This window comes from Miniopterus schreibersii (genome assembly GCF_964146895.1).
Source record: "Miniopterus schreibersii genome assembly, chromosome: 2".
Lineage (NCBI taxonomy): Eukaryota > Metazoa > Chordata > Mammalia > Chiroptera > Miniopteridae > Miniopterus > Miniopterus schreibersii.
The window spans coordinates 7,575,610-7,601,418 of record NC_138102.1 but is presented as its reverse complement, the minus strand read 5'-3'; the positions used below and the strand labels follow the sequence as shown (position 1 = coordinate 7,601,418).

General features: G+C 44.1%; 2 protein-coding genes across 8 annotated transcripts in view; one reads left to right on the top strand and one right to left on the bottom strand.

Moving 5' to 3' along the window:
* The window catches only part of PRIMPOL (primase and DNA directed polymerase), a 35,140-nt gene extending 29,243 nt beyond the window's left edge, over positions 1–5,897 (bottom strand). Inside the window, exons 1-4 of one of the 7 annotated variants that reach the window (XM_081130096.1) lie at positions 5,801–5,897; positions 4,220–4,386; positions 2,598–2,703; positions 436–674 (exon numbers count right to left, since the gene is read on the bottom strand). In XM_081130096.1, the coding sequence (XP_080986222.1) occupies positions 436–627 (192 nt within the window). In that variant the 5' untranslated portion in view covers positions 628–674; positions 2,598–2,703; positions 4,220–4,386; positions 5,801–5,897. Of the gene's footprint in view, positions 1–435; positions 675–2,564; positions 2,704–4,179; positions 4,191–4,219; positions 4,387–5,800 lie in introns of those variants that run through there. The other 6 variants (XM_081130097.1, XM_081130095.1, XM_081130092.1 and 3 more) reach the window with 6 other exon arrangements.
* Positions 5,898–5,957: 60 nt separating this feature from the next.
* On the top strand, positions 5,958–21,086 carry CASP3 (caspase 3). The gene is made up of 7 exons (XM_081128873.1): positions 5,958–6,057; positions 11,908–11,974; positions 13,942–14,066; positions 17,119–17,247; positions 17,601–17,776; positions 18,057–18,177; positions 19,309–21,086. The coding sequence occupies exons 2-7, from the start codon at positions 11,922–11,924 to the stop codon at positions 19,536–19,538; spliced, it is 834 nt and encodes a 277-aa protein (XP_080984999.1). The 5' UTR covers positions 5,958–6,057; positions 11,908–11,921; the 3' UTR covers positions 19,539–21,086.
* Positions 21,087–25,809: the final 4,723 nt, after the last annotated feature.

The window sequence follows — 25,809 nt, the reverse complement described above, 5'->3', positions numbered from 1 at the left end:
GCTGTACTATTTGAGACATTTGCATTTCCTAGTGCCTAAATTCGATTCTCCTTTTCCTAATTTTGTCCTTAAAAATCTCATGCTCTACTCATTCATTTCCTTGTATTTCTGTATTGTTTTAGTTTTACTCTTAAAATCTCAGTCATTCCATTACTTTTTAGTCCACAAACATAGTCACTCTTCCTCCAAGCATTTTCATTTAAATGTTATTACAATTTATTAAAACTAATTGGCATTAGATATGTCATTCTTTTTCATTATTAATATAAGCTAAATGGCTCATGATTCATGGGGATTTTTCCTAAATCATGTAATCATAAGATCGCAATTAAATTCTTTTGGTAGATATGTGGCCTAAAATAAAGAAAATGGTATTTTTTTTTAGAAATCTTAAGTTACAGTAGCTAAAAAAAAAAAAGGAGATGAAAAAATTACCTCTTTACAGCTTTGAACAAAATTGAAAGCTTGACTTTGCCGAGGAAATAGTTTCCAAACAGAGGGTGGTTCCTCCAGCTTTGACAGCCTGGGTCTGTACACTGAGGACAGGGGTTTTCTTTCATAGCGGGCCGCTCTTTCTTCAATTAGCTTCAGCTTCGCTTCCCAATTTCTCTTCATTGGTTCAGACATATGGGGAGACTAAATTCTATCCCAGGTAAGATTTCCATCAATTACCACTAAAACAAACAAACAACAAACAAACAAGGACATCAGTGTCTTTGTTATGTAGACACACTTTGAATGATTATAAAGTCAGTGTTTATGAACATACAGTTCATTTTCAAAATTTAAAAGAATCTACAGAAATGAATATTTTTTTTGTCAATGTCTTTTTTCAAACTGATGACTGTTCTGGTCCAGGCATTGCTGATAACGCGAAGCAATGGACTTGCAAATATCAAGAATCATTTCGTTTGGTGTTTGTGTGCCCTCAATCTGTCGACTGTGCTGGTTTTGTACCATAAACTTTATCTTTTATGTATCCCCATTAAAAAAAAGTCTAGTGGAACTTTAGGATAAATTTTCCTTGTTCAAAGCTTAGTCTGGCTCCACCCATTATTTCAAATCAGTTAAACCTGAAAAGGAGTGAAAATTGAGTTATCAGCTATTAAAGTGTGTGTATATTTTTTTGGGACACCCTGTATTTTGTTTGGTAAAACTTCAAAACTCATTTCCTAGTCTGCTTTGTATTTTACGTTTGCATGAAGTTTTCATGTAAATGAGAGAAGAGCTGGTTATCAGAAACCTTTAGATCAGGAACCTGGCCCTTCCATCTGTGCTAAGGTTTTGGACAAGTTAATGAAGCTCCCTGAATCTTACTCAGCTGCAAAATGGGAATCAACATCTTTTTGAATACTTTATGTAGTTACCTTGAGGATAAATATGAAAGACATATGAAAATGTTTTATAAATTACAAAGTCTCATGTAGATGTGTTTTTGTATCAGTATGGTTTTCATTATAACCATTTTATTGCATCAACGGCTATCCACCTTCCCCAGCTGACGCTACTCCCTTGGCCATCATTCTTGTGCTATTGTTTGTTAGTGTAGGGTTCATGTCTAGGCACCCCTGTGCAGTTCTTGGCTCCCTCTTCCTGTTTTTGTTCATTGCTCTTATGTCTCAACACAATTGTTAGTTGGGAGGATAACTCAGTGCATGAATGTGAATTAAAATATTGGCTAGTTTTGCTTTGGGATGTCTATAGTAATTGCAAATATGATTTTAAAAAGGAATTAATAAATCTTTACTTATGTCTGCTAATTTAATGGCTGTATTTTGTGATAAGTCGATGTGAATGACTGTATTATAACTCTTGTTTATTAATGACATTTGTTTTTGTTTGCATACAATGCTTTCATGTTAGCCACACCAAGGTAAGGAGGCCAGGAGATATTTTTCCAGTTTGGGATTATGGTTTACCTATAAAAGAAAAGGGATAGGTTTTTAGAAGGGGTATGTGTGTGGGGGTGGGGGGAGGTCCATTGTAGATTAAAAAATGGCCACAAATTCTTTGCTATTCTTCTCATCAAGAGATGCCACCTAAGCACATTGCCATGCTCACTCTGGGCTTGGCCATGACTTGCTTTGGCCATGCTACATCAACAAATGTAAAGCAAACAGAGGTTTTAATAAGTGCTTTTGCATTAGATTTGATTATCTCAGGGTCCCTCCTTGAGATGCTATAACTCTAGCCTCAAAGAGAATAAAAGGCTGTGGAGGAAAAGCAAAGTTCCTGAGCAAACAGCCAGTACCCACTGTCAAGTTGTGTGAGTCAGGCCATTTTGGGTGATCCGCCATTATGAGAATCCAATGCGAGTGAGCCCAAGTAAGTTCAGACCTCACAAAGAACTGCCCAGTCGGCCTACAGAACTGTAAGAAAAAACTTGTTTTTTAAAGCCAGTAAGTTTTGGCCTGGTTTTACACAGAAATAGATAATTGACATAGTTTCCCTCTTCATTAATATCATCTATAACATAATTTATCTATGTAGAAAACAGATATATTACTTTTTTAAGTGAAATAATAATATATGCTAAAGCATTTGAGGGTAAAATTCCTCTTTACCTTGGGCAGTGTCTTTTCAGTACTTATACTTACCACGCTGATCAATATTCTCTTGAATTTTAGCAGAAAACACTGAGACAACGCAAATTCACTGGCAAATAATATATGCATTCCATGGAATAAAAAAATAGAAATCACCCTAAAAGATTAAGAGAGGGTAGGAATGTCATCAATGGTTAAAAAAAAAAAAAAAAGACATTATACAGATTCCAAATCTGACTTCAAACATAACAGACCTAAGATTCTTCTCTCAAAGTTACGGCTAATCTACATGAAAATTTTAAATTATAAGCCAAGAAACAGAAATATAATTCTAAAGGTATCAACATAAATTTCATAAAAGATATGCTTAGAAAAGGAATGTAATTTCATTGGATATGTTAGGCCTTCATGTTCTTTGCAGTTTGAAAATTTTAACAGCTGGGTGGTGGGTTAGAAGACAACTGGGGCTTGGACTGTCCCAGCAGGACGGCTGAAGGACAAAAGCCGTGGAGAGCAGAGTGCAACTGGTGCTCTGGTTTCCAACTGTCATGTTCCTCATTCCCACCCCATGGGAGAGCCATTTCAGAAACGCTTTTAATTCCTGGTGGGGAAAGAGTTCTGTTTTTCTTTTATATAATTGTATGGCAAAACCCCTTTTCATATAGAGACCATAACTACTTTTGTTAACAGTTCCCAAATTCCAAAGAAAAATATTTGTTGTATTTTAAAATAGCAGGCTTTAAGAGCTCTATTATTTATTTATAAACATTGTGCCAGAATTTTTATTTAACCATGTTTGATACTGATTTTACAACTAAAGGTGGTCAGGCTAGAAAAAAAGGCTACCTTACTCTAAAAGGATTAGCTGACCAGTGGGAGAAGGGGCAGTGGGGAGAGAGGTGGAGAGATGACTCAGACGGAAAGCTAAACAGCCCTGGTTTCCCCAGGTTTATGCTTAGACTTGCCCAGCTATGGCACTTGATGGCCACAGAGGAACAGCTGGAATAGGGGGTGCATGCTTCATGATTACTGGCTTCTGGGGAGATCTGAAGCCTGCCTTGCCATGGCTCTCCCTAGCCCAGCTTTCCTGGTTTCTTTGTTTGACTGTTTTTGTCTGATCACCAGTCAATTCTTATTCCCCAGCTCCACTTTTCCCTTTGCCCCAAGAACAGATACATCAGTATTTTATGTTTTCTGACATGTATGTTCTAGTATTTACAAGTTCTGGTATTTCACAATGTTTGAATATAACCCTTTTATGGCTTCTTTGGAATATATTTATGCTATTTCTCCCACTGCTAAACTATTCAAAATAAAGTATGTGATTAAAATCCACTTACAGTAATATTATTATATACATTTACTTTCCAGATGAATAACACCTTAAGAAATTAAGTAAAACTAATTGACTGAATTTTGGTTCCCCCCCACTTCAGTCGCTCTGCCTGTCTGTGCTTGAACAGACATAACGCCTATTTAAATTTCCCAAAAGTCTCCTACAAGGGGTAAGGCATATCGTCCATTTCCAGTTCCCCCTTCCCACTATCCGCACAGGATCTCCCACTCAAAAAGCCTCACTCTGCCAGACTCATCCCCCTGAAATCCAGTCTCAAAACTCTGCATAGAGACGCACTAATGACTCAGAGCATGGACCAGTTCACATCTTGGTTCACCTCGGGAAGCTGCCCGGCTTCTTTCTTGTTCAGCCCTCTCACCAGGTGAAGGACAATGACCACTGGCTCTGGCCCCTCGCCCAGGTCTCGCTCAGGAGCTGGCCTCGCCAGCCTTTGCCAGTGTCTCCCCTTCAAGGGCCAGATCAAGCGTTGCCACCCGTGAGACGCTGTGTACAAAGAAATACCGACTCAGAACGCTGACAATGCCTCCAGCCAACTGTTTTGATACAAAGTTTCTCTAGACCAAGTAGATTAGTATAATTTGCAAGAAAACAGAAACTGCTGCTGCTGCTTTGACTGGAGCATCGTTTCGGTAAGAAAGGTTAGCACAGAGGGAGCCGGGCACGGCAGAGGGATACACACCGGCGCCTTCCGTGCGAAGCAGGGGACGCTGAACCACTGTTAGGGGTGGGGGTGGGTCCAGTTCTTCAGTTTTATTGCAGCAAAAAAACAAAACAAAACAAGTGTCCAACATTGGTCCTCCCCACCTGGGAGAGATCTAGAAAGGCCTACGTTTGATTCCTGGGGTCCTACAGGAACACTCCTGCCCACCCCCCTTTTTCTTCCCCCCGCGGCTTTTCAGACAGAGGGAGGGAGAGAGACACATCGATGTGCCCTCCACAGGGATCGAACCCGCGACCGGGGCCCCGGGGCCGACGCTGCAACCACCGCGCCAGGCCGGCCAGGGCTCGCTCGCTCCCCAGGAGCCGGCCGCTGAGCCCCCGTGAGTCTGGGTGGGCCTGGGGTTCCCGCCGCCGGGGGTCGTCGAAAGAACAAAGAAAATGTGTGAAAAGGCCCGAGCGGGGCAAGCACGCGGCGAACGGCGGCTGCAGCTATAGGACGCGCGTTTGTGCTGGGAACCCCGGCCCTCACTTGCGCCCCAATAGCCACAGCAGTGCTGGGCGCCGCGGGTTCCGGACACGGGGTCCCTGAGGGGTCGGAAGGTCAAGAACTCCTGGAAACTTGACCCTGAACTCCGCCGACGGCGCCCGGACGTCCTGCGGGGAAACGAGTCGGAGCCCGCGCGGAGGCCTGGGAGGCGTGCGAGACGCGAAGCGCGGGGCGCGGCGGGCAGCTCGGGCCGACCCGGCCCCCTGAGGGGAAGCGCGGGGGGCGCGGCGGGCAGACCCGGCCCCCTGAGGGGAAGCGCGGGGGGTGGGGGGCGGCGGGCAGCTCGGGCCGACCCGGCCCCCTGAGGGGAAGCGCGGGGGGCGCGGCGGGCAGACCCGGCCCCCTGAGGGGAAGCGCGGGGGGCGGCGGGCGGCGGGGAGCTCGGGCCGACCCGGCCCCCTGAGGGGAAGCGCGGGGGGCGGGGGGCGGCGAGGAGCTCCGGCCGACCCGGCCCCCTGAGGGGAAGCGCGGGGGGCGCGGCGGGCAGACCCGGCCCCCTGAGGGGAAGCGCGGGGGGCGGCGGGCGGCGGGGAGCTCCGGCCGACCCGGCCCCCTGAGGGGAAACGCGGGAGCCGGGGCGGGTCGCGCTCCGCTCCCCTCCTCCCCGAGCTCCGCCCGGGCACCGCCGCCCGGGACTCCCTCCCCTCCGCCCCCGGGGCCCGACGCCGCCTTCGGGGCCCCGGCGTTTACCTGCAGACACCCGCTCCCCGGGCAGAAGGCCCAGCGCCACCCGCAGCCGCGGCCCCCCCGAGGCCAGTTCCCGCCTTCAAACAGCGCGCGGGGGCGCGGCGTCCGGGGCGTCCTGGCGAGGAGCTCGCGGGCCAATGAGAGGGCGGGGGCGGGGCGGGGCGGGTGACGTGTCGGCTGCGAGCGGAGCGACAGCACCAAGCTCCGGCTCTGGGTCGCGGGCGCGGAAACTGAGCTCGGGCGGCGCTGGGTGGAGGCTGGTGAGTGCGGTCCTGGTCCCGGCTCCCGCGGGCCGCTAGCCCGGGCCCGCTCCCGCCGTCTTTCTCCGGCACGCGCCGGGCCTGCGGCTGCTCCGGGTGGCGGGGCAGATGGGCACCGGCCTTTCGTTTCGCCACGACGGAGGGGGCGGTGGCGAGCGCGGATGCCGGCGGAGCAAGACTCCCTGCTGGGGGTGGGGGGCGCGGGGCCGGGCTGCGGACGCCGAGCCGGGGGCGCGGGAGGCCGGGCCGGTGATGGAGCGGCTGGGCCAGTGATGGAGCAGCCGGGCCTGGAGTGGCCAGGCCGGTGGGGGGGGGCGGGGCGGGCCGGGCGCCGAGGCCCGGTAACCGGGGGCTGGGCCCTGGAGCGGGATGCCTGGGAAGCGAGGGCGGCCGCGCCGCGGCCTGAGGTGGGGGCGGGGCGCGGGCCCCGGACGTCGGACGGGAGACGATGCCCGGAGGGCAGGAGGCGGGGCGCGGGCGCGGGCCCTGGCCTCTGCTGCCTTCTCCGTCTTGGGCTTCGGTTTCCCCGCCTTGACTGCGTGACTCAGTTTTCCAGAGAAGGAGTTTGAAGCCTGGACCTGCAGTTCCTCCTCGGGCCTCGCGAATCCTTACTCCCCCCCCCCCCCCGCCGTGGGATTTTGTATCCAAGGCCAAGGTTCCCCGGGAGCCGCTCCGAGACCCGCTCCCCAGGCCACGCTGCCCAGCTGTGCCTGTCGCCCCCCCGCGGCGTTTCCTGCGGGCTGTTCCCTCGGTAGCTGCTGCTTTCCTTGTGACAGAACCAGCCTCCTCAGGGGTCTCCCAGCTGCTCTGCGGGTTAGCCACCACCGGGAGCCCTGCTTCCAGCTCCTCTGCACCTCGCCCGTCTGTTTACAGCACCGGCTGAGGGATCTTTACAAAATAAAAACCTAGAAAGCCGTTCTTTGGCCCTTATGATAAACGCAGTCCCTTAACGTGGTTAACAAAGGCAATCCCAGGTTGGCTCCCTGGTCCCCTTCCCTGCCTTACCTTTTATTATAGCACCTTTTCACTTTCTGCATAGCCTTGCAGATCTTAATGCCTGTTCTCTGCTTGACACCCTTGCATTCCCTCGCTCCCGCCATCACATCACGTTTGCTTGAGGAACTCTGATTTATGTTTCTCTTCTCACTAAACACTCCGGAGTTGTTTTCCTTTTGCACGTGTCACTCCCTAAGAAGAAAAAAAGCATACCCTTTGCAGTTGCTTGTGTACTGCCTTCCCTGCTAGCTTCTAAGCAAACCCCAGGAGTGACTGTGTTTATCTTGTTGTTACCTTGTTGCTCCTTACTGCCTTTCCCCAGGCCCTGGCACAAGTGATAATTATGCCCTATCCAGAAAAAAATAAAGTGTTTCAGGATTACTTAGCAAATTCTAATGAAAAGATGTGGATTAGAAAGGAATGGTAGGGGTGAAATACGGAGTTGCTGTTGCAATGGGGGGGGTGCAAGATAGTAACAGGTGCTAAGCCAGGTGGTTAGACCCGCCTGAATCAAAGTGTGCACAGCCAGTTTGTGTTGTACATGCATGATCTTTAAGAATGAAATGTAGAGCTTAAATCATTCCTATCAGCAGCCTGACGTTCGGTTGGAGCTTTGGTTTTGCTTTGCTCTTTTGCAAAAGACGGCTGTTGAAAGTTATAATGTGTTTTAGTGAATGGAAGAACAATTTATTAGAGTTTGGCAATAAAACCTGTTCACAGTAAAAAAAGAAATGAAACACTGTACCTAACTTAATCAGATTTGCTTTCACTATCTTGAAAAAAGGCCTCGCCTCCTGCCATTTTAAAAGACTGACATGTTACCTGATAAGGACTTTTACAATGCTTCTTTGCTGTTTTGCTTTCAAACCTAATATAACACAGTCTCCTACTGCTTCATCCCCCTTCTAATAGAAAGCAGTCTCTATTTTCATGAATGGCATTCAGTCGATTCTGGAGGCTAGATTAGTTTCTTAAGCTCTGCCTCAAAGATGGGAAGCACTGGTGTTTGTAGGCCTAAGAAAGATGTGGGAATTCTTAGACTGTTAGATACTGTTTTGTACACATTAAATATTAAACAAATACAAATGTAATGGAGGGGAATAGGGAATAGGTCCTCTGTAGTCAGAGGACCTGAGGCCAGGTCCTAAGGGCTACACTTACTAGCTCATCCATAAATTAGGCATAATATACAAACCTCATGAGGTTGTTTTGAGTATAAAATGAGTTATCTGTGACAGTGCTTTGTAAATCTCTGTAAAGTTGTTTCTCTGCCTATTTTGTCCTTGCCTTCAAATTGCTAACAGAGTGTCTCAGTTAGGGTAGAGTAAGGTAACGTTATCTGGTACAAACTTGACCCAGCCTGGCCTCTGCCTTGTTGAGCCACTTTTGAATACTAGTGAGCGTAGGTGTAAGTCCCACACAGAGATAGGATCTTTGTCTCTTCCATTACTTGATGCACTCAGGGTTTACTACAGTACTATTATGGGACGCATGAATCAGTACTACTGACACTAACTTTTCTCAGTTTTAAACCTTCTCTAGAAGGCAGGATTTATTTAATCAGGTGGTTGTAAGCCTGAATCTGCTTCTACAGAAGAGTGGTTCTCCGTGGGAGGGAGGAGGCCGTATAGGTTATGTGCGGTTTTTATGAAAGGTATCCGAGACCCTTCACTCTGCCTGTCTGCAATTACTTTCCCATTTCTCCTTTTGTCCCCTCAAAGATACTATCTTAGGACTCAGGTGAGGGGAAGACAGACCCCTTGCAAGGCTCATGGCTTTGAATAGTGGGGAGCACTCCAGTCTGTCTTTTTGGTTTTTGTTTCTTTGCCACAACTGAACCTAATTTTGTTGTATTTAATCTTATTTGCCAACAGTGTGTTTTCACCTTGAATACAAAATAAATATTAAAAGACCAACTCTACCAGGTCCAGTGACAATATCCAGTTTTGGTGCTTCTTATAAGTCCCCAAAGAAATTCAGAAACCAGATAGGAAACAATTTCAACAAAACCTCTAGCACGTTATAGCTGGAGTCTCATCCAAACCACTGTGAAGTGTATGTTTTTTCTGTTTCACTTACTAAATCTGAAGATGTGACTGCTTTTGAGACTTTGTACTCTGACAGATAATACAGTCCTGGTGGTTTTCAGGTTCTTTGGCAGAGGTATGGTCTTCCCAGAAGCCATCCTCAAAAGGCTTTGCTTTTCCTGCAGAGGCAAGTGGAGATTTGAAAATATGTCTTCATGACTTACACTGACTGCCTCACGTGAAAGTAGTTATTTTACTTTTTGAAGTAAATTTCCCAGAGGCATCAGAAACAGCATAACCATCATTTCTGTTTTCTTCGTTAATCCAGGTAGGCCTACTCTGCTATTTCCATGTCTCTGCAGTCGGTTTCTGTCATGTTACTTACGCTCTTCGTGTCATCCTAATTAGAGCTCCTAGGCTACAAATTTTTGTTTCCTTCCCTGAGAGTATTGATAGGGTTACCCTTTCTGTATATGACTGAGCTGTGTGGAAGGGTGGGAATCTGCCCCTCATTGCAAACAGATCCTGGTCTGCATCCTGCCTCTGCCGCTTAAAAGTTACTTAATTGCTCCAAGCCTCAGTCTACTGACCTATAAAGTGGGGGTCATTATGCCTCAGCGTGGTTGAAAAGACTAACCAGAAATACATAAAAAGTAATACATACATAAAAGGACCTCTTACCCGAGTCTTGCCGTGTGAGCTGGCAGTGAGAGGAACTGCTGTTACCTAATAACACTGGAGTCACACATGCACTAATTTTTGGGGGCCTTTTCTTTGGCTAACCATTTTGGTAAATCTTATAATGTGGTTTTTGGGTGTTTTTTTAAGTATTCATATTTATGGAGGTGATTCAAAAGTGGGTTAGCTGCGTAGGAATCAAACTGGTTATACTAATTTAATATTTCATCTTGAAATCTCTACCATTTTAATACCAGGGGTGGCTGTTTGTTTTCCCAAAATTTTCATACTCTAACTTCATGTTGAAATTTTAATTTTAGCAATTAACTTTATTCCTCTTCTTAACTCTGCAGGTGATTTATTCTGCTTTGCTTATTATTGCATTAGTTTTGAAGATCTGATCCTTGTAGCTTCAGTGCTAAGTGTTAAGGGGATCTAGGAACTAGAGGAGCTTCTAAGACCTGAGCTCCTGTTGATGTCTCATCTCAGTCGGTATACTTAGAACCTCTCCGGGACCTAATACATGCCTTGAAATTTTATTTATTATCACCAGCAGCCTGAATTGATGGAAGTCATTACGTACATCAGTACAGCAAGAAACAAACAGTGTTAAGTAATTGCTGTGCCAGGATATATTTTTAAACCTCTTGTATATTTTCCTATTTCTGCTTTGTCACATGAAAATGTTCTAAGAACTTAAACTCTGGTTATCATTGAGGGTGTTAAATTTTCCCTTGGGGGGATAATTTTTTATCTTTCTAAGATGAGCTCACCATCCCCAGAACCATGTGTGTGCAGCCGGGCATTAGCTAATGGGTGTGAGGTAATGCTGAGTCTGACACTAGGTTCTGCAGGAAGCAGGGCTGTGCTCCCAAGAGTGGAGCTGGCGCTTTCATGTGGGACAAGCAGATGGTGACAATTAGAGAGCAAATGTGCACGTGTCTGATGCATTGAGGATTTTATTTACCATATATAATCTTTTAATAGTATATGAGGGTCGACTGATACTGTTGCAACATATATTGCTCAGATACTAATAGTGAAGGAACGAAATACATTATAGTGTTTGCTCCTGAAAAATTCTTCTCAAATAATGTTTTTAAATCCTATTCCGAAAGAATTCATTTTTTTTAAAATTTCAGCCACCAACTACCTTACTGAAACAAAACTATGTCGTCTCTAATATCAGAAAGTAGAGATGGCACCCCCATAAAATCAGATAATCCCTGAGATTCCTGTAGACAGTGCCCGCCAGTCACCACACTGAAATTATATATAGTAATTTCTTTTACCCATTTCCAAATCTTAGACCGTTTTCCCTGGCAGTCCCCACTATACCCATGACCTTAAGCCAGTGGTCTTCTGCCCTCCTCCGAACTGACCCCTTGGCAAGGGTTTTAGCAGCGGAGCCCTCCTCGGAAGACTGCAGGCTGTGGTGCAGCTCGCGGCCGGCCCGCCCTGCGCCCGCCACTGCTCCGGAGTCTCCCCGAGTTCCAGCCTCGTAACCACGCCGGGGCGCTGCTCAGCCCTAGTTCAGGCCACCCCATCACCTGCAGGAGGGTTGCAGAGGCTTCACTGGCCTGTGTGCCTCTGCGCCAGCCGTGCGGTTGCCTCTCTTCCCCGGCAGCCAGGGGAAGGCTCGCTGCCTCCGCTCAAAGCGCCCGCGGCTTCTCCGGGAGATGGACCGGCCGCGCCCTGCTCCCCGCGCCTCCGCCCCGCGCCCGCGGGGCCGCGCTGGCCTTGCTGCGCCGGGAGCGCAGCGCAGTCGGGACCCTGTCCTCGCTGGGCCTTCCCGGCAAGCACAGCCTCTCACAGCCGCATGTCACTTAGGTCTCGCTGTACGGGTCGCTCAGAGGTGGCTTCCCGCCACCGGGGCTCCCGCAGCCCCCGCCGCGGCCTCTCTCCCTGAACCCTGCCCCTTTCTTCGTAGCCCGGTCCCCCTGCGGTCAGCCCGCGCCCGCTCTGGGGGATGGGGTACAGCACGGCTTTGCGCAGGTGGGGCCGCAGGACGCGGGCCCGAGCGGCAGCCTAGCGTGGGGACGCCCGCGCCATGTGTCCGTCTGGAGAAACAGCACTGGGAAGGGTTCGTGTGATGCAGTAGAGTGACGGCGACCGATTCTCACTAACTTCTGTTTCCCTTATATTCCAGTAATAAACGTCTCCATGGAGAACACTGAAAACTCCGTGGACTCAAAGTCCGTGAAAAGCTCGGAAACGTGAGTGTTTCAGGGGGGATCCCTACGTTGTGAGAGAAGGGCGGGCGCCGCAGACTGGGGGGGGGGGCTGCAGGAGCGCGGCTGGCGGGCCAGAGACCAGCTCACTTCTGCCCCACAGCTGGCGGCTTCGCCGTGTTGGCCCAGCCCCGCGGGCCCCCCTGTGAAGTAAAGATTCGCGGGAACTTGGGTGAGACCCACGCGCGCCCGTGGGAGCGGGGCCTTGCAGGGGCGCAGGGCCCCAAAGCCTCTGCATCCGCGCCGCCTGAGCCGCGCTGCGCGGTGGGAGCTTCATGGTCGGGGAGTTTTTTGGCCTCTTGTTTACTCACGAGTGAGTTTGAAGACGAAAGGAGGTGCCAGTTCCCAGGCTGTGGGGAACTGCCAGCTTGCAGGTTACCGGTTTTACCTTTCCTTGGCGGTCTTGCTGTTTGGGATGCTCTGTGCACTAAGGCTTCCAGTACCCAGCAGACAGAAGGAAAAAGATAAAACGCCAGCACTCTTCGTTTAATTCACATCTGTTACTATCCATTTGGGGTCTCTCGTGACACTTTTAATTCTAAAAGTTTATTTCTGAGACCTAGTGTTATTATTCTGGACCATTCAAGGAAACACAGACTAATTCTAGGACTGAACAGTAGTAATACTGTGAATAGGTTACCAATGAGAAGTAGCTATGGTTGTTTAGCAAAGGAATTTTCCTAGAAATTAAACTTTGAAATATGACCTTGTTTTAGAGGGTGTTTTTTTTAATCCATTTAAAGTGATTTACACATTTTCATATCTTTTTATATTATACAGAACATAACTTAATAGCAAATTGCATGGGAGCCCAAAGTAGATTTAGGTCTGTATTGATCCTATGATAAGTTATCATGTCCCTAAGCTTTTTGAGTCTCTGCTCTTTATCAGGCATGGCCCCTCCCAGTCTGGCTATTTTGTTATTGCCCATAGAGGAGCACCTATGTCTTCAGGGGGCAGCAGGAGGTGGTGGGGAATTACAGTTCCTCCATTCATTATCTGTATGACCTTCAACAAGTCACTCAGCTTTCAGAATTTTAATTTTCTTATCTTTAAAATGTGGGGGGGTCTTCACCTTTAGTGAAATATAATAGTTTGTTTCCGACATTGACTTCTTTAATTTACAATTTACTGTTCTAATATTTTCCCAACAACTTTTTTAGACTTGTGTATAATGTGAAATGCTCTTACAGTGCAGAGTACATAGACTGTAGATACCAGTGTTTTTCTGTTCCTAAACCTGTTATTTCCTGGTCTGTGCTCTAGATCAGAGGTCAGGCTTGCACTCTCTTTTGGTCAGGTTTTATTGGAACATAGCCACACTCGTTTTTTTTAAATATTGCCCTGGGCTACTTTCACCAGCTGAATGGAGTAGCTGCCAGAGACACTGTGGTCGGCCCTTTTGAGGAAAAGTTTACTGATCCTGGCCTAGAAAACAGGGGTTTTTGGATAAGCGGTCTTCAGACAAGTATTTTCAGTTATTTACAATAGTAAGTCTATGTATTAATAAATTATTAATTTGTTCAGCTCATAGGTTTTAAGGAACAATTTAGGAATTGTGATAAATATTGTGCTTTGACTCACATTTGCCTTTTGTTGGTTTATCATTTCAGGATGATTTTTAAGATCTACTCTTACCTTGAAAGATAAACTATTTCACAGACTTACAAGAAGTTTTTAAAGTGTAAAATGTATTTGATGAAATTTTAATAAAATTTAGAGGAAAACATGAAGTATAGAGATAAAAGCTTTCAACCTTGGCTCTGACACAATATCTGCAAGACCATCAGCATGTTACTTAGCCTCATGGTGGTCATTTCCTTTTCTGTGAAATGGATTCTACAAATCTTAACTGTTCTTAATGTGTTATAAAGTTGTATTAATGTTATAAAGTTGTAAAACAGCCACATTGGTCATTTCTACTGTTGTAAACTTGTTTGATTTCCAAACAGAAAACCCTTTCATGGCAGCAAATCAATGGACTCTGGAATATCCTTGGACAATAGTTACAAAATGGATTATCCTGAAATGGGTTTATGTATAATAATCAATAATAAGAACTTTCATAAAAGTACTGGTATGTATCATAACACAGTTTTTAACTCTTCCAATATTTGTACCATTTACATTTGGTATAATAGAACAAATTGTATTGATGTTATTAACCTATGACACCGAATATTCATGAAGTAGAGATAGAGCAGGACTCTCCAGGTTCTACAATACAAGTGAACTCTTAATCTTCTGCCATCGTCAGAACCTCTCCCAACAGCTAGCCTCCTACCTGAGTGTCCGCCTTCAGCCCCACTTCTCTGTGACCGGTGCTGCTTAATCCTTCTGTGCCCTCTTTTATGCTAGTGAAAGGATCACAGCAAATAGTAAGTAGTAGTACTTTTCCTTTCCTGGAACTGCAGGGTACCTCACAGGTGCTGTCTCATCTAGTTTTTACAACAACCCTAAAAAGTAACCCCTCTGAGATGCTGAAAGATTAAACTCCCTGTGGAGTCCCCCAGGTAGTTTAGTGGCAGAGCTGGCCTCAGCCTCGTGTGCCTGGCCCGGGCGCTCTGAGCCAGCCTCTGTGATGCTTCACTCCTATGTCTTCCTGCGCTCCATTGACAGACTCTGCATCTTAATGGGACCTTTCTTTTGCCCTGCTTCCTCTTCGGCTTTGATCTGATTTTTGTCTCCTTCCCCAAATTTTGAAAGCTTGTACTTTAAGCTTGCCAACTTCGCTTCCCTCCAATCCCCTTAAACCTGTTTTCACTGTTTTCCTTCTCTAACACTCTACTGGGCCTCCTTTTAGGGTCCCATGGCATGATCACCAGATCCCTTCCTCAGCCTCTACTATGTACGATTTGGATCTAATGATACCTTTCAGAATTTTTTTAGAGAATATAAAAAACAAAATTCCTCACAATCCTAAAACGCTAACATTGTGATGTGTTGCTTGACATTTTTTCCTTGACAGTTTCTTTCAAACATTAATTTTATTCATAATATGCAAGCAATATTGTATCCTGCTTGTTTCACTTAATATAAGCATTTTTTGTGTTGCCAAATAATTTTTGTATCTATTATTTTAGTGATTATATAATATTCACTTGATTTGCTTAATTAACCATAAGAATAAACCTTTTTGGCTATTTACCCAATTTTTTCATCTTTGAGTTGATGCTCTGATAATTCTTTAAATTGGCATATTAATCATATTAGAGTTAATTTTTATTTAAAGAAACTAGAGGCAGCAGATCTAATTTAGGAGACCAGAGTGGTGGTGAATATGGCAGAAAGTTAGATCACACTGCAAAGAGAAGCGGGATTTGGTGTTAGATTAGCTATAGAATTGAGGGGAGAGCAGTGGGAAATGGATGTCTAAATCTGAATGGCACCGTTTTATTGCCTTTATTGGCTATAAATTGAGATACCACCTTTAGTTATTAGATGTTGTGCCTCATATTGCTAATAATGATTCCTCTTTCTATGGAATTTTACGATGAACCTATGCTTTAAAAAAATAAGAGAAAGATTGTCATTCTCTAAAAAATACTTAGCCCAGTAGTCATACAGTCATCGATACCTTACACATTTAGGTTTTAGCACCTAATTGGTCATTTCTTTCTTTTTCTGATGCAGAATGTTAAGTGGTTTTTACTGTATATCTGTGCACATGCCTGACTTTAGCCTTAGTGAGCTGCTTTTCTGCTTTAAGATTTCAGGGTCAGGTTTTCACAACAATCTCTCACAGCCTGGTGTTTTCTGTTCTACCACTAAGTGCCCACAAACCAGGACCAGAATTCAGTCACGTTGTCACACAGCTACATGTCCTTAGCCTTTCCAATGGTAAAACCTTGAGAAAATTAGCCCTGGCCAGTGTGGCTCCATTGGTTGGGCGTCATCCCAGGCACTGAAAGGTTGCAGGTTCAGTTACCGGTCAGGGCACATGCTCGGGTTGTGGATTCAATCCCCCTGGTAGGGGGTGTGCAGAAGGTAGCCAGTCGATATTTCACTTTCACATAGATGTTTCTCTCTCTCTAAGAATCTTAAAACAAAACGTTGGAGAAATTATAAAAATAATATATACCCATAATAGAAATTTCAGAATTTACAGATTAGCCAAAGAAAAAAATTTAAAATCAATCATAATCACACTACTCAGAAATAATATTTTGGAGATACACACATTTATTCTTTTCTCTATTCATGCACCTTAATTTTACTCAATTCTAAGGTGTATTCCCCCTAACACTAGCATTTTTAACCTGAGTGCCTGGTGGAATCAAACTTTACATTTACAGGGAAGGGACTATAGAGAAGTGATAAAAGCCTAGGACCCCCGGTAGAGGTCTGTCACTAACTTTGTTACTTTGGACAAGTTCCTGGCGTTAGATTAGCTATAGGAGTGAGGAAAGAGCAGTGCACTCCATGCCCTACATCTGTACAAATGAACCCAGTCAGAGCTGTCTCATGTGGTGGGAAGGAAAAAGGAGACTTCCCATAGCAGGGTGCCGATGAACAATATTCGTTGGTAGTGGTTTGTGGGTTGGTTTGTTTTTTCCTGAAAAGGCATTGTGAAAGTAGCCATGTATCTTAAAATTGTGAGGAACACAATTTCTTTGTAAAATCAAAGAAACCCAGTTCCTCTGAATGTGTGAAATGTGTGTATTGTTAGACAGATAAAATTTTTTCTTAAACAAAAGTGGGATCCTACTGTTTTCTAGTCTTTTTTAAAAAATTACCGTTTCCCATGGCAAAATTTTGTCTACAAAAATTTTAATGGCAGCATAGTATTCCATTATATAAATGAATCATAACTTAGTTAACCAAGCCCCTTTTGAGGATTTTCAGTTGCTTCTATTTCCACTGTCTGGGCAGCTGTGAAAGGTCCCCTTGTGGCCAGGACACACTGCACCTGCTTACATTGTGATGCTGTGGGAGCTGATATCACGAAGTGTGTTACACGCTAAGGAATTTAAAAAACGATGTCACTGTGATAATAATTGAATTTTCTTAGCATTTGAAAGGAAAGATCTATTGTTGATTGTGTGAATCATTGAATAGTTCATTTCATTTCAGAGCAGTTAATCTTTTTAAAAAAAAATACAATTCAAAGTAATTTTTTCTGTTCCAAGGAATGGCAGCTCGGTCCGGTACAGACGTAGATGCAGCAAACCTCAGGGAAACGTTCAGGAACTTAAAATACGAAGTCAGGAACAAAAATGATCTTACCTGTGAAGAAATTGTGGAATTGATGTGCAGTGGTAAGAAATAATTAAAAGAATGACCCTCATTGTCCACTGTTATCCAACGACAATTTTATTGTCCAAGGTCTAGCTGTAATCATACATACGATAATAAAATGTAAGAATCACAGAACTATACTGTCCACAATCCAACTTATATATCTTATATAAGTAAGCTAAGAGCTCTTCCTGCCAGCTCTCTGAAAGGGTTTGAGGTATGTTGCTCTGTCCCCAGTTGGGTTTAGATGATCCCTTAGTTCTAGTCTCAGATTTCTTTATCTTATCCCCATATTGTATATATGAGATTGTTGAATAAAGTTGTGTTGGTTTTTTTGTTTATTTGTTTCTCTTATTTGTAAACACTTTTCCAGTTTCTAAAGAAGACCACAGCAAAAGGAGCAGTTTCATCTGCGTGCTTCTGAGCCATGGCGAAGAAGGAATAATTTTTGGAACAAATGGACCTGTTGACCTGAGAAAATTAGCAGGTTTTTTCAGAGGAGATTATTGTAGAAGTCTAGCTGGAAAACCTAAACTTTTCATTATTCAGGTAACATATAGCTGACAACTAGGCTATTGAGGGTGCGTTGGGGATTAACTCACTCAATTGAGGATTAGCCAAAGGATTTTCCCCTGAAGCTGCTGAACTATTGTTATCCGTTGTTCATTTTAACTACCACTAGGAGATATAGAATACATTTTCATTTTAGACTTGCATCAAAAAGATTCTGCATAATTAACATCAACTTTTACATAGCCTTTACATTTCTTATAAATCAGTTACGTGTGCACACATTTAAAAAAATAAACGTTTCGTCTCTAACCTCTAGGCCTGCCGAGGAACAGAGCTGGACTGCGGTGTTGAGACCGACAGCAGTGTTGATGATGACATGGCCTGTCAGAAGATCCCAGTGGAGGCAGACTTCCTGTATGCGTACTCCACAGCGCCGGGTAAGAAAGCCGCAGGCCCTGAGTGGTATGCGGAACTTTTAAACAGTGGCGAGTGTGTTCCAGAGGCTGTCAAGATTTTGATATCCATAAAAATTAGCTAAATCATCTGTATTTTAGGGTACCTTAACCATAGAGAGGCTCAGAAAATGGTTTTTAGCCAAGTTTGGCTGGAAAATATACAAGAAAGCAACTTACACAGTGTCATTCATGAACTTAATATCAGATAGGATACTGTATTGTAATACACCCAACTCAGGGCTTCACCCACTTCTTGGAATAGGGAAGAGGGGTGTTTTCCAGGAATTCTTCGGAAGATGGGAAATAAAAAAGATAAATATGAATAGCACATGAGGGGTTAGAAGTGAAATGAGGGAAGATAAATGATACGTGGCTAGGTTATTAGCCTCCACTGTTTTGCATTTGTGTTGCACATCTAGCATGTAATTAACATGAGCATACAATTGTGTATTTACAACCAACTTAGGATGTCACAGTTTGGAAATACAGGATAAATGTATTTTTAAACAGTGCTACATTTTCAAATATGCTCAATATGATTTTATTTTTAACTTCCAGGCATCTTTCCAAGTAAAGTACTTCTAAATTAAAAGTAAGGGATCCAATAGTCAGTCTGTAAAAAGTACAATAAGTACACTATTTTCCCACTGTGGACTTTAATACTCTGTAATGTGTTTATTACACTTCATTCGGATGCCCTGTAGACAAATTTAGGACACGGAGATGTGTGTACATACATGGCAGTTTATTCCTTGGATAAGCCCGTAGTCTGAGTGTAACACCGCGCTCCCCGTAACTATCCTTTTGTTTCTCTGCCTGCGTGTTCAGCTGTTCTTCCCCTTTGCGGGGGAGCCCAGGAAGCAGAACTCTCAGCAACCCAATGGTGAAGTTCATCCACACTGTTTTTTCTTGTCGAAAGCAGTGGTGTGCGCACAAGACATTTCTGTTTTTGTTTTCTTCCCCCGGCATCATTTCCTGACACTGAGTGTGTCGTCTGCTTGTTTTCTCTCTGTGGCTACTAATTCCAGCGGAAGTTCATGCTTGCTTTACCTCGATGGTTCCGTATGTATAGAACCCAACACCCATGGTACTGGGCTGTGCTTTGCCTTGCAGGCTACTATTCCTGGCGGAACTCCAAGGAGGGGTCCTGGTTCATCCAGTCGCTCTGCGCCGTGCTGAAGCTGTACGCGCACAAGCTGGAGCTCATGCACATCCTTACTCGGGTCAACCGGAAGGTAGCCATGGAGTTCGAGTCTTTCTCCCACGACTCGACTTTTCATGCGAAGAAACAGATTCCCTGCATTGTGTCCATGCTCACAAAAGAACTGTATTTTTATCACTAAAGAAATGTATGATTTTTTTTTTTTAGTTTGTACACCAGGTGAGGAAAGTTACATTGATCCTGTACTTCTCCTCATTTAAGTCTGGTCTGGAACTCCGGCTGCTGCCTTGGACTCAGAGTCGGGTAGTTAAGAAACTGAATTGAACTGAATTAGGAACAAATAAATGGTAGTACAGTTATGAGAGAGACTGATTGTAAATGAACAACTCCCATAATTAGCAAGTTTTAGTGGCACTATGCTATGAATTTTCAAGTAATTATGGAGAAAGTTAAAATTGCAGTAATGAATTTCAGTGATACTGATGTACTCTCATTTAAGTATACATTTTAGTTTTTGTCAGACTGTAGGAATGATGGCAGAATAATGTATGATGTTGGAATAATGTATCCTAAAATTTAGAGAGTTGTGTGCATCGTCAAAGGCGTGAAGACCTGGACTTTAGAATTGATATTTGGAGATAAATTAGCTGTTTTTAGGTCATTTATCTGAGTGTGTGGCTTTGTGATGTTTATCCTGAGCATGTATTTGTTGTAAAAAAATCATGTTTATTGAAAAAGAAACTAAATATTGTACTTGGAAGTGTGACCAATCTAAGTTGACACTTTTAAGGTTAAATGTGTCCTCACTGGAGGGAGACAGAGTTAGAACTCTAAGGTGCTATAAGGCAGCTCATCTACCAGCAGATGTATCCTGGTTTGTCCCTCTGCAATCTGAAGAGCTGTTAGGTAATAACCTCAAACTGTTGATCAAACTGGTAGCATCATGAATTGAAATTCCATGGGAGCATACTAAAATATAGCTTAAATGATAAACAGTGAACTTTAGGGAAGACATAATAATTCAGTCGGCTGGGCACTTTGTCATTACAGCGTGGTTTGGGCCTAAGCATAGATATAGCCTAGCCCATGTGATGAAGGCAGGACCACAAACTCTGGCTTTAGGAAAGGACCGCTAGTTTCTTCTATGTACCACTATGCATGGAGACTGTCCCCAAGGCAGGACTCTCTGAGAAAGTGAACCAAATCAGAAACTTATGAAATGGAAACTTTCCAAAGATGGTGAGAGTCACAGTAAAAACCATAGTCCCCTTTTAGTAAAATGTTTAAGCATGTTCTTTTCTGCTGGAGTTTATGATCAAAGAAAAATGATACTGTTTTAATTGTATACTGTTCTCTGAAATGAAAGGACTGTAACACATAGGACTGGACAATCATCCAGTCTTCCCCACCTTGGTGCACAGGGAAACGGAAGGCTGGAGAGGAGCAGCGCAGCCCAGCGCTGGACGCTGCCTCCAGCTTCCTGGCTCAAGGCAGCAATGCCCACCACAGTGTCCCCTGTCCTGGCTTTCATCCTGACATTTCATGTGAGCTTTCTTTTGCACAAAGAAAGAAACTCGCATTTATAAGTGACAACTATTTTTTTTTTACTATGTAACTTTTTCTAAGTAAACAAACCATGTAACTGTATCTTAAAGTGTGTTCCTATGTGACAATTTTGTAAAGATTTGTTATGAATTTTTATTTCAAAATATCAATTCTAACAAAATTACCAACACGTTCAAGTGTCTTTTGTTGTTTCCGTTGTGCTACTAATCAAAGTTAAAATATTTTTAAACTAATAGCTTAAACTGGAAGGGCCAAAGAGGCTGCTACAGGACCCTGTAAGCACATAGTTTGAGATGGTAGCAAATTACCCAGTTGGATAAGCAGATGTCTGCTCTTCCTGGGCCCTCGCAGAAGGCCCTGTTCCCAAAATGACTATGATGCCAGGAAGGATACTGGGTTTGCAGAAACCACAGTCCCTTAATATGAGCATCTTTTTGTTTGCTTTGTGAAAGTAACAGTAGAAAGGATATTGCTGAAATGGAACATTTTCCACCACATAAATTTTAAATATGACTAATGGGGGAGGAGAGGATAGAACTAGGGGATCTGCAAGAAACCATTGCACCGATGGCCACCTCTGGGAGGTGGTAGTGTGACGGGTAGAACGGTCCCTTTTTATTGTATGTACATAGAAAATGAATATAAGAAAGTGTGAACATGGTTGTTTTAAATTTCTTCCATTCTATAATGAATCAGTATTACTTTTAAGGTAGAAAAATAATTAAATTCTGATTGGGAGGGAATAGGAGACTCCTGTTTCCAAGGAGTAGAGGGAGCGTGAATAACTTAAGACTCTTACAGCAATAGTTCTGTAATGTGTTGAAAAAATCAAGCCCATTCTAATGTCTGTGCTATATAAGAAGTGTTAGATATTAAAAATAAGAAGACCAATAGCTCAGTAGAAAAATAGACCAGGACATGAACAGGCAGTTCACAGAAAAAGACCAAGTGTCCCTTACAGTCAGGTAAAGAGCTTAATCTCCATCGTAATAACAGAAATGCAAATTGAACCTGTAGGATGCGGCACTGTCTCCAGGTTGATAGTGCCAGAATTGAGCTGAATTGTAGGACACCCAGCTGGTGTCCAAGAACTGCTCGGTGGTATGGGGGGAAATGTTGAAATTGATGTCAGAATCTGAGTCCTTGATCTGGCATTTGGGAAGCGCTACTGGAGTCGTTACAATACAATTCTACTTGCCAATTGAAATAAATGTGTACTCTTAAAAATGTTCTTCCCTGAGAAGACTTGGGCAGTGAGAAGCAGCTTGGCTGGAAATGGCGTAGAATTGTCTCTTAACAGAAATGCTGTTTCCAAGACTTTTCCTTGTGCCTCATTTCCATGTCATCATCAATGGCGATTTGCCAGAACTTTCCATAGAGAAAATGAAGAGTCCAATTTAAGTCTTGTCTTTTCAGATTTATCTGACATTTAAGTTGATCCCGAGCAAGAGAGCAAGCTGAATATTGATGTGGGAGCCCGCTGCATGGACAGATCAGAAATAATAGATACAGATTCAAATCAAAAGCAAGCATGTGGTGGTAGGAGTGGGGATGTCTGGCTCCCAGTCTCTGTTAGGCTACTCATAGTAGAGCGATCTTGGCGAAATTATGACTTTTTGTTCCCAAGTGTCCACATTTGTAAAGTCAAAGGATTTGTAAGGACTGTCAGTGCTAACATTGTGTATGAAAGTCATCACTTTGCGCACGTCTAGAGACTTCACAGCTCTCCACCTTGTCGGGCTGTAGTTTCTCAAACTTCAGCATGCATCTGATGACCATGTTAGAAATGAGAACTTTTAACAGGGCTCCCGGCTCAGATTCTGCTTCAGTAGGTAAAAGACAGGGCCCAGGAAACTTTGTGCGTAACACGCATTTCACATGATTCCCATGTTTTTATTCCCAGGATCTCACTCGGAGGACACTGCTTGGGGGGGGGGGTCTCTTTAATTGTCCTCCGTCTTACCCATGAACCAAATGAGAGGAAAGCCTTGGCCAACAGCTTTCCTGCTATCCTCTCAACTCAGGTTTGGACTTTAAACTTGCATCTCCCTTTTGCTCCTACTCTAAAGATGTATTTCCAGTTCTGTGACTAAGGACTTATCTCAGTACCAGTAGGCGGCATATACAGGGATCCTTCTCAGTAGCTGAAAATAACTGGCCAGAGCAGAAGCAACCAGGTAAGCACGGAGAACAGAGAAAGCCGTGGTGGGAGATGGCAGAGGTGATCCAGGCTTGGAGGCCCAGGAGGTGGCGGCAAGGGAGATGCAGGAAGGAGACAAAACCTAGTCTGTAATATATCCATGTCTAATGCCATCTAACAGTCTTCTAAGTGAGTTTACGACAATGTTTCCAGATCCTATTGTTCATTTATACTTTTTCTTTCTAGGCCTTCAAGTTTTCCAAAGCTTTTAAAGTTATAAAACTAACTGAAGATTCTGCTCAAAACCTTAATATTTATATCTCCAATTTTAATCAGAACATAATAGAGTCAAGAGCACCACGCAGACATAGTAGTTCCTTGTTTCCAGCCAGTGCTGCTGCGTCTATCTGCTGTGCCTCCGTAGCCCTTGTTGCTGATGCAAATTGAGGTGGAGAGGACTGAAAAGTAAAATTTGCAAGGGATGTCAGGGATGTCTTTCCTTCCCTAAAATAGGGGCAATAATATTTTCCTTCCAGTATAGGAGTGACATGAGAATTTTTAAAAGTTATAAAACTAACTTGGAAAAGTTGTCTTAACAAATTAAAACACTGTAGAACCATGGTAGGTTATTCTAGGTATCCATCAGTTTGCTGTCATTGTAAATGTCAGTAGAACTAGGGAAACTATTTACTTACGAAGACAAATAGCTCTCCAATTTGTGACCCCCATTCTAGTGGTTTTAAATATTTACTCATGTAATTCTCTTATCAACCTTATGAGGTGTCCCCAGTTTTCAGAGGGGGAGACAATGAAGTAAGCTGACCACAGATACAGTGCAGTAAGTGGCAGGGACAGGATCTGAACCCGGGAGTTTGTAAGATCTACTCACTTAACGACTATGCTGAGCTACCTTGAGAGCCTCCTTGACTATAGCAGCCATGTCAGCAGGATTAGCCCTAAGTGTGCAGATAATCCCTGGAGAATTTAAAGTTTTCATTCTATAAATATTTCTTGTTTACATTTTCTTTGCCAGGCATTGTGCAAGATGCTAGGACTATAGAGATATGCTCTTGAGAGTTGGTGGGAGAGTTGGGTGGTATAAACAGGGAACAACTGATAAGAGGCTACTTCCCGGTCCTTTCAGGTCAATAAGAGTAAGATGAGTCCAAAGAAAATTCCAGAACCCCTACCTTATCCTAAGTAACCTTTTAAGGGGCTAGCCTCCTAAACTGTACCTATTTATTTGTCAAAAAAGAAAGCAAAGGAAACCTGGATGACTCAGTAGCTTAACAAATAGAAACTATTCTGGCCAATTCTAAATCAGGTCAACTGGTAGGTATTGGTATACCCTGCTTCCCACAGACAACAGAAGTTCCAGGCCAAGCTCAGTCAGCTTGCTCAGCTTTTTAGGGACTGTCCTTAACACCCTTGTGAGATATACCTGGGACAGCTTGTTCTGGAAGGAATGCCTCAGGCCCAATGACCTTAGAGCCTTTTCTATGGCTACTGTGATGGAGAGGGCACCTTGGGAGCTTCCCTTTCAGGGTTCCAAGCAGGAAACAGGGCACCAGTCCCTTCTGATTTGCAGAACCCAAGTCCAAGGGGCTGAAGAGTAGGGCCCCTTCTCTGAGGCCCAACCAGTGACCCACTCTGGTCCTCTCCTCCCCAGGTCACCTTCCTCCCCCAAACCAGAGGACTTTGACTTAGTAGCAGGGATGGGGGAAGGGAAGAAGCAGATCAGCCTTCTCTTCCAAGGTCACATGAGACTCCGAGTTCCAGCCTAGTCTTAACATGGGGTAACAGTCAGTAGACGCCTGGTGATTCAGCTCTTGATTCACTTGAAAACTGGCCAGGTGGTTTCTCTTCTTGCTACATTAACATATTCTACAGAATCATCGCAAAAATTCCAGAACCGCACCCTGAAAGAATATTGTCCTGGGAAATGTTTTGCCCTGGAATGAGCATCTCTTACCATCTCAGACCCTTTCCATTCTCTGTCCTGCAGACATCTTAACACCATAACGTGCATCAGGAGGAATGCAGGTTGCATGCGGCCTGAGATCTGATTTGAGAAATGCTGTCAATGTAAATATGGGGAAACCAAGGCTTAGGACCAACTCATCGGGCCCTCTGCTCTGGGCCTCTTGCAGTACACCAGAATTTGTCTTGACTAACATGTCCATGGACTTGTTGAGCCTGGCTGTCAAAGAAGAAACGTATCAGTTGAGTAGGATCCTAGCAGGTGATCTAATGCGTATGTTACAACTAGAAAATGGAAAAAATAACTGGCCGTGTTGGATGGGTCAAGGCATTTCCCAGATAAAACTTAATTTCCTGCATTACTGTAAAGAGAACAATATTGGTAAAAATTCTTTTCAAATTAATTGAATTTGAATTAATAGACTTAATTGAGGAATTTTTTTGCATGTAGCCTTTTTTCATTTGCACTGAAAAAAAATTTTAATATTAATAGGCTCCATGAGACAAACCACATTTTGAAAGTAAATAACTTACAAGTGTTTCAAAGCCTATTAGGATTAAAACAGCTACAAATTTATCTTGTTCGTACTTCCTACCCAGATTACTGATCTCTGACTGGCCTGCTGGTCTCTCCTGCCCCCAGCCCTCTAAGTGATGTTCACATCTCTTTCAGGCTAAACTTCTAAATGACACTGGGCAGTGTTAATTTTCCTTAGAGAAGGATTCCCCAAGCCGACAAATACTGGGGTTAGGCCTGAGACAGACT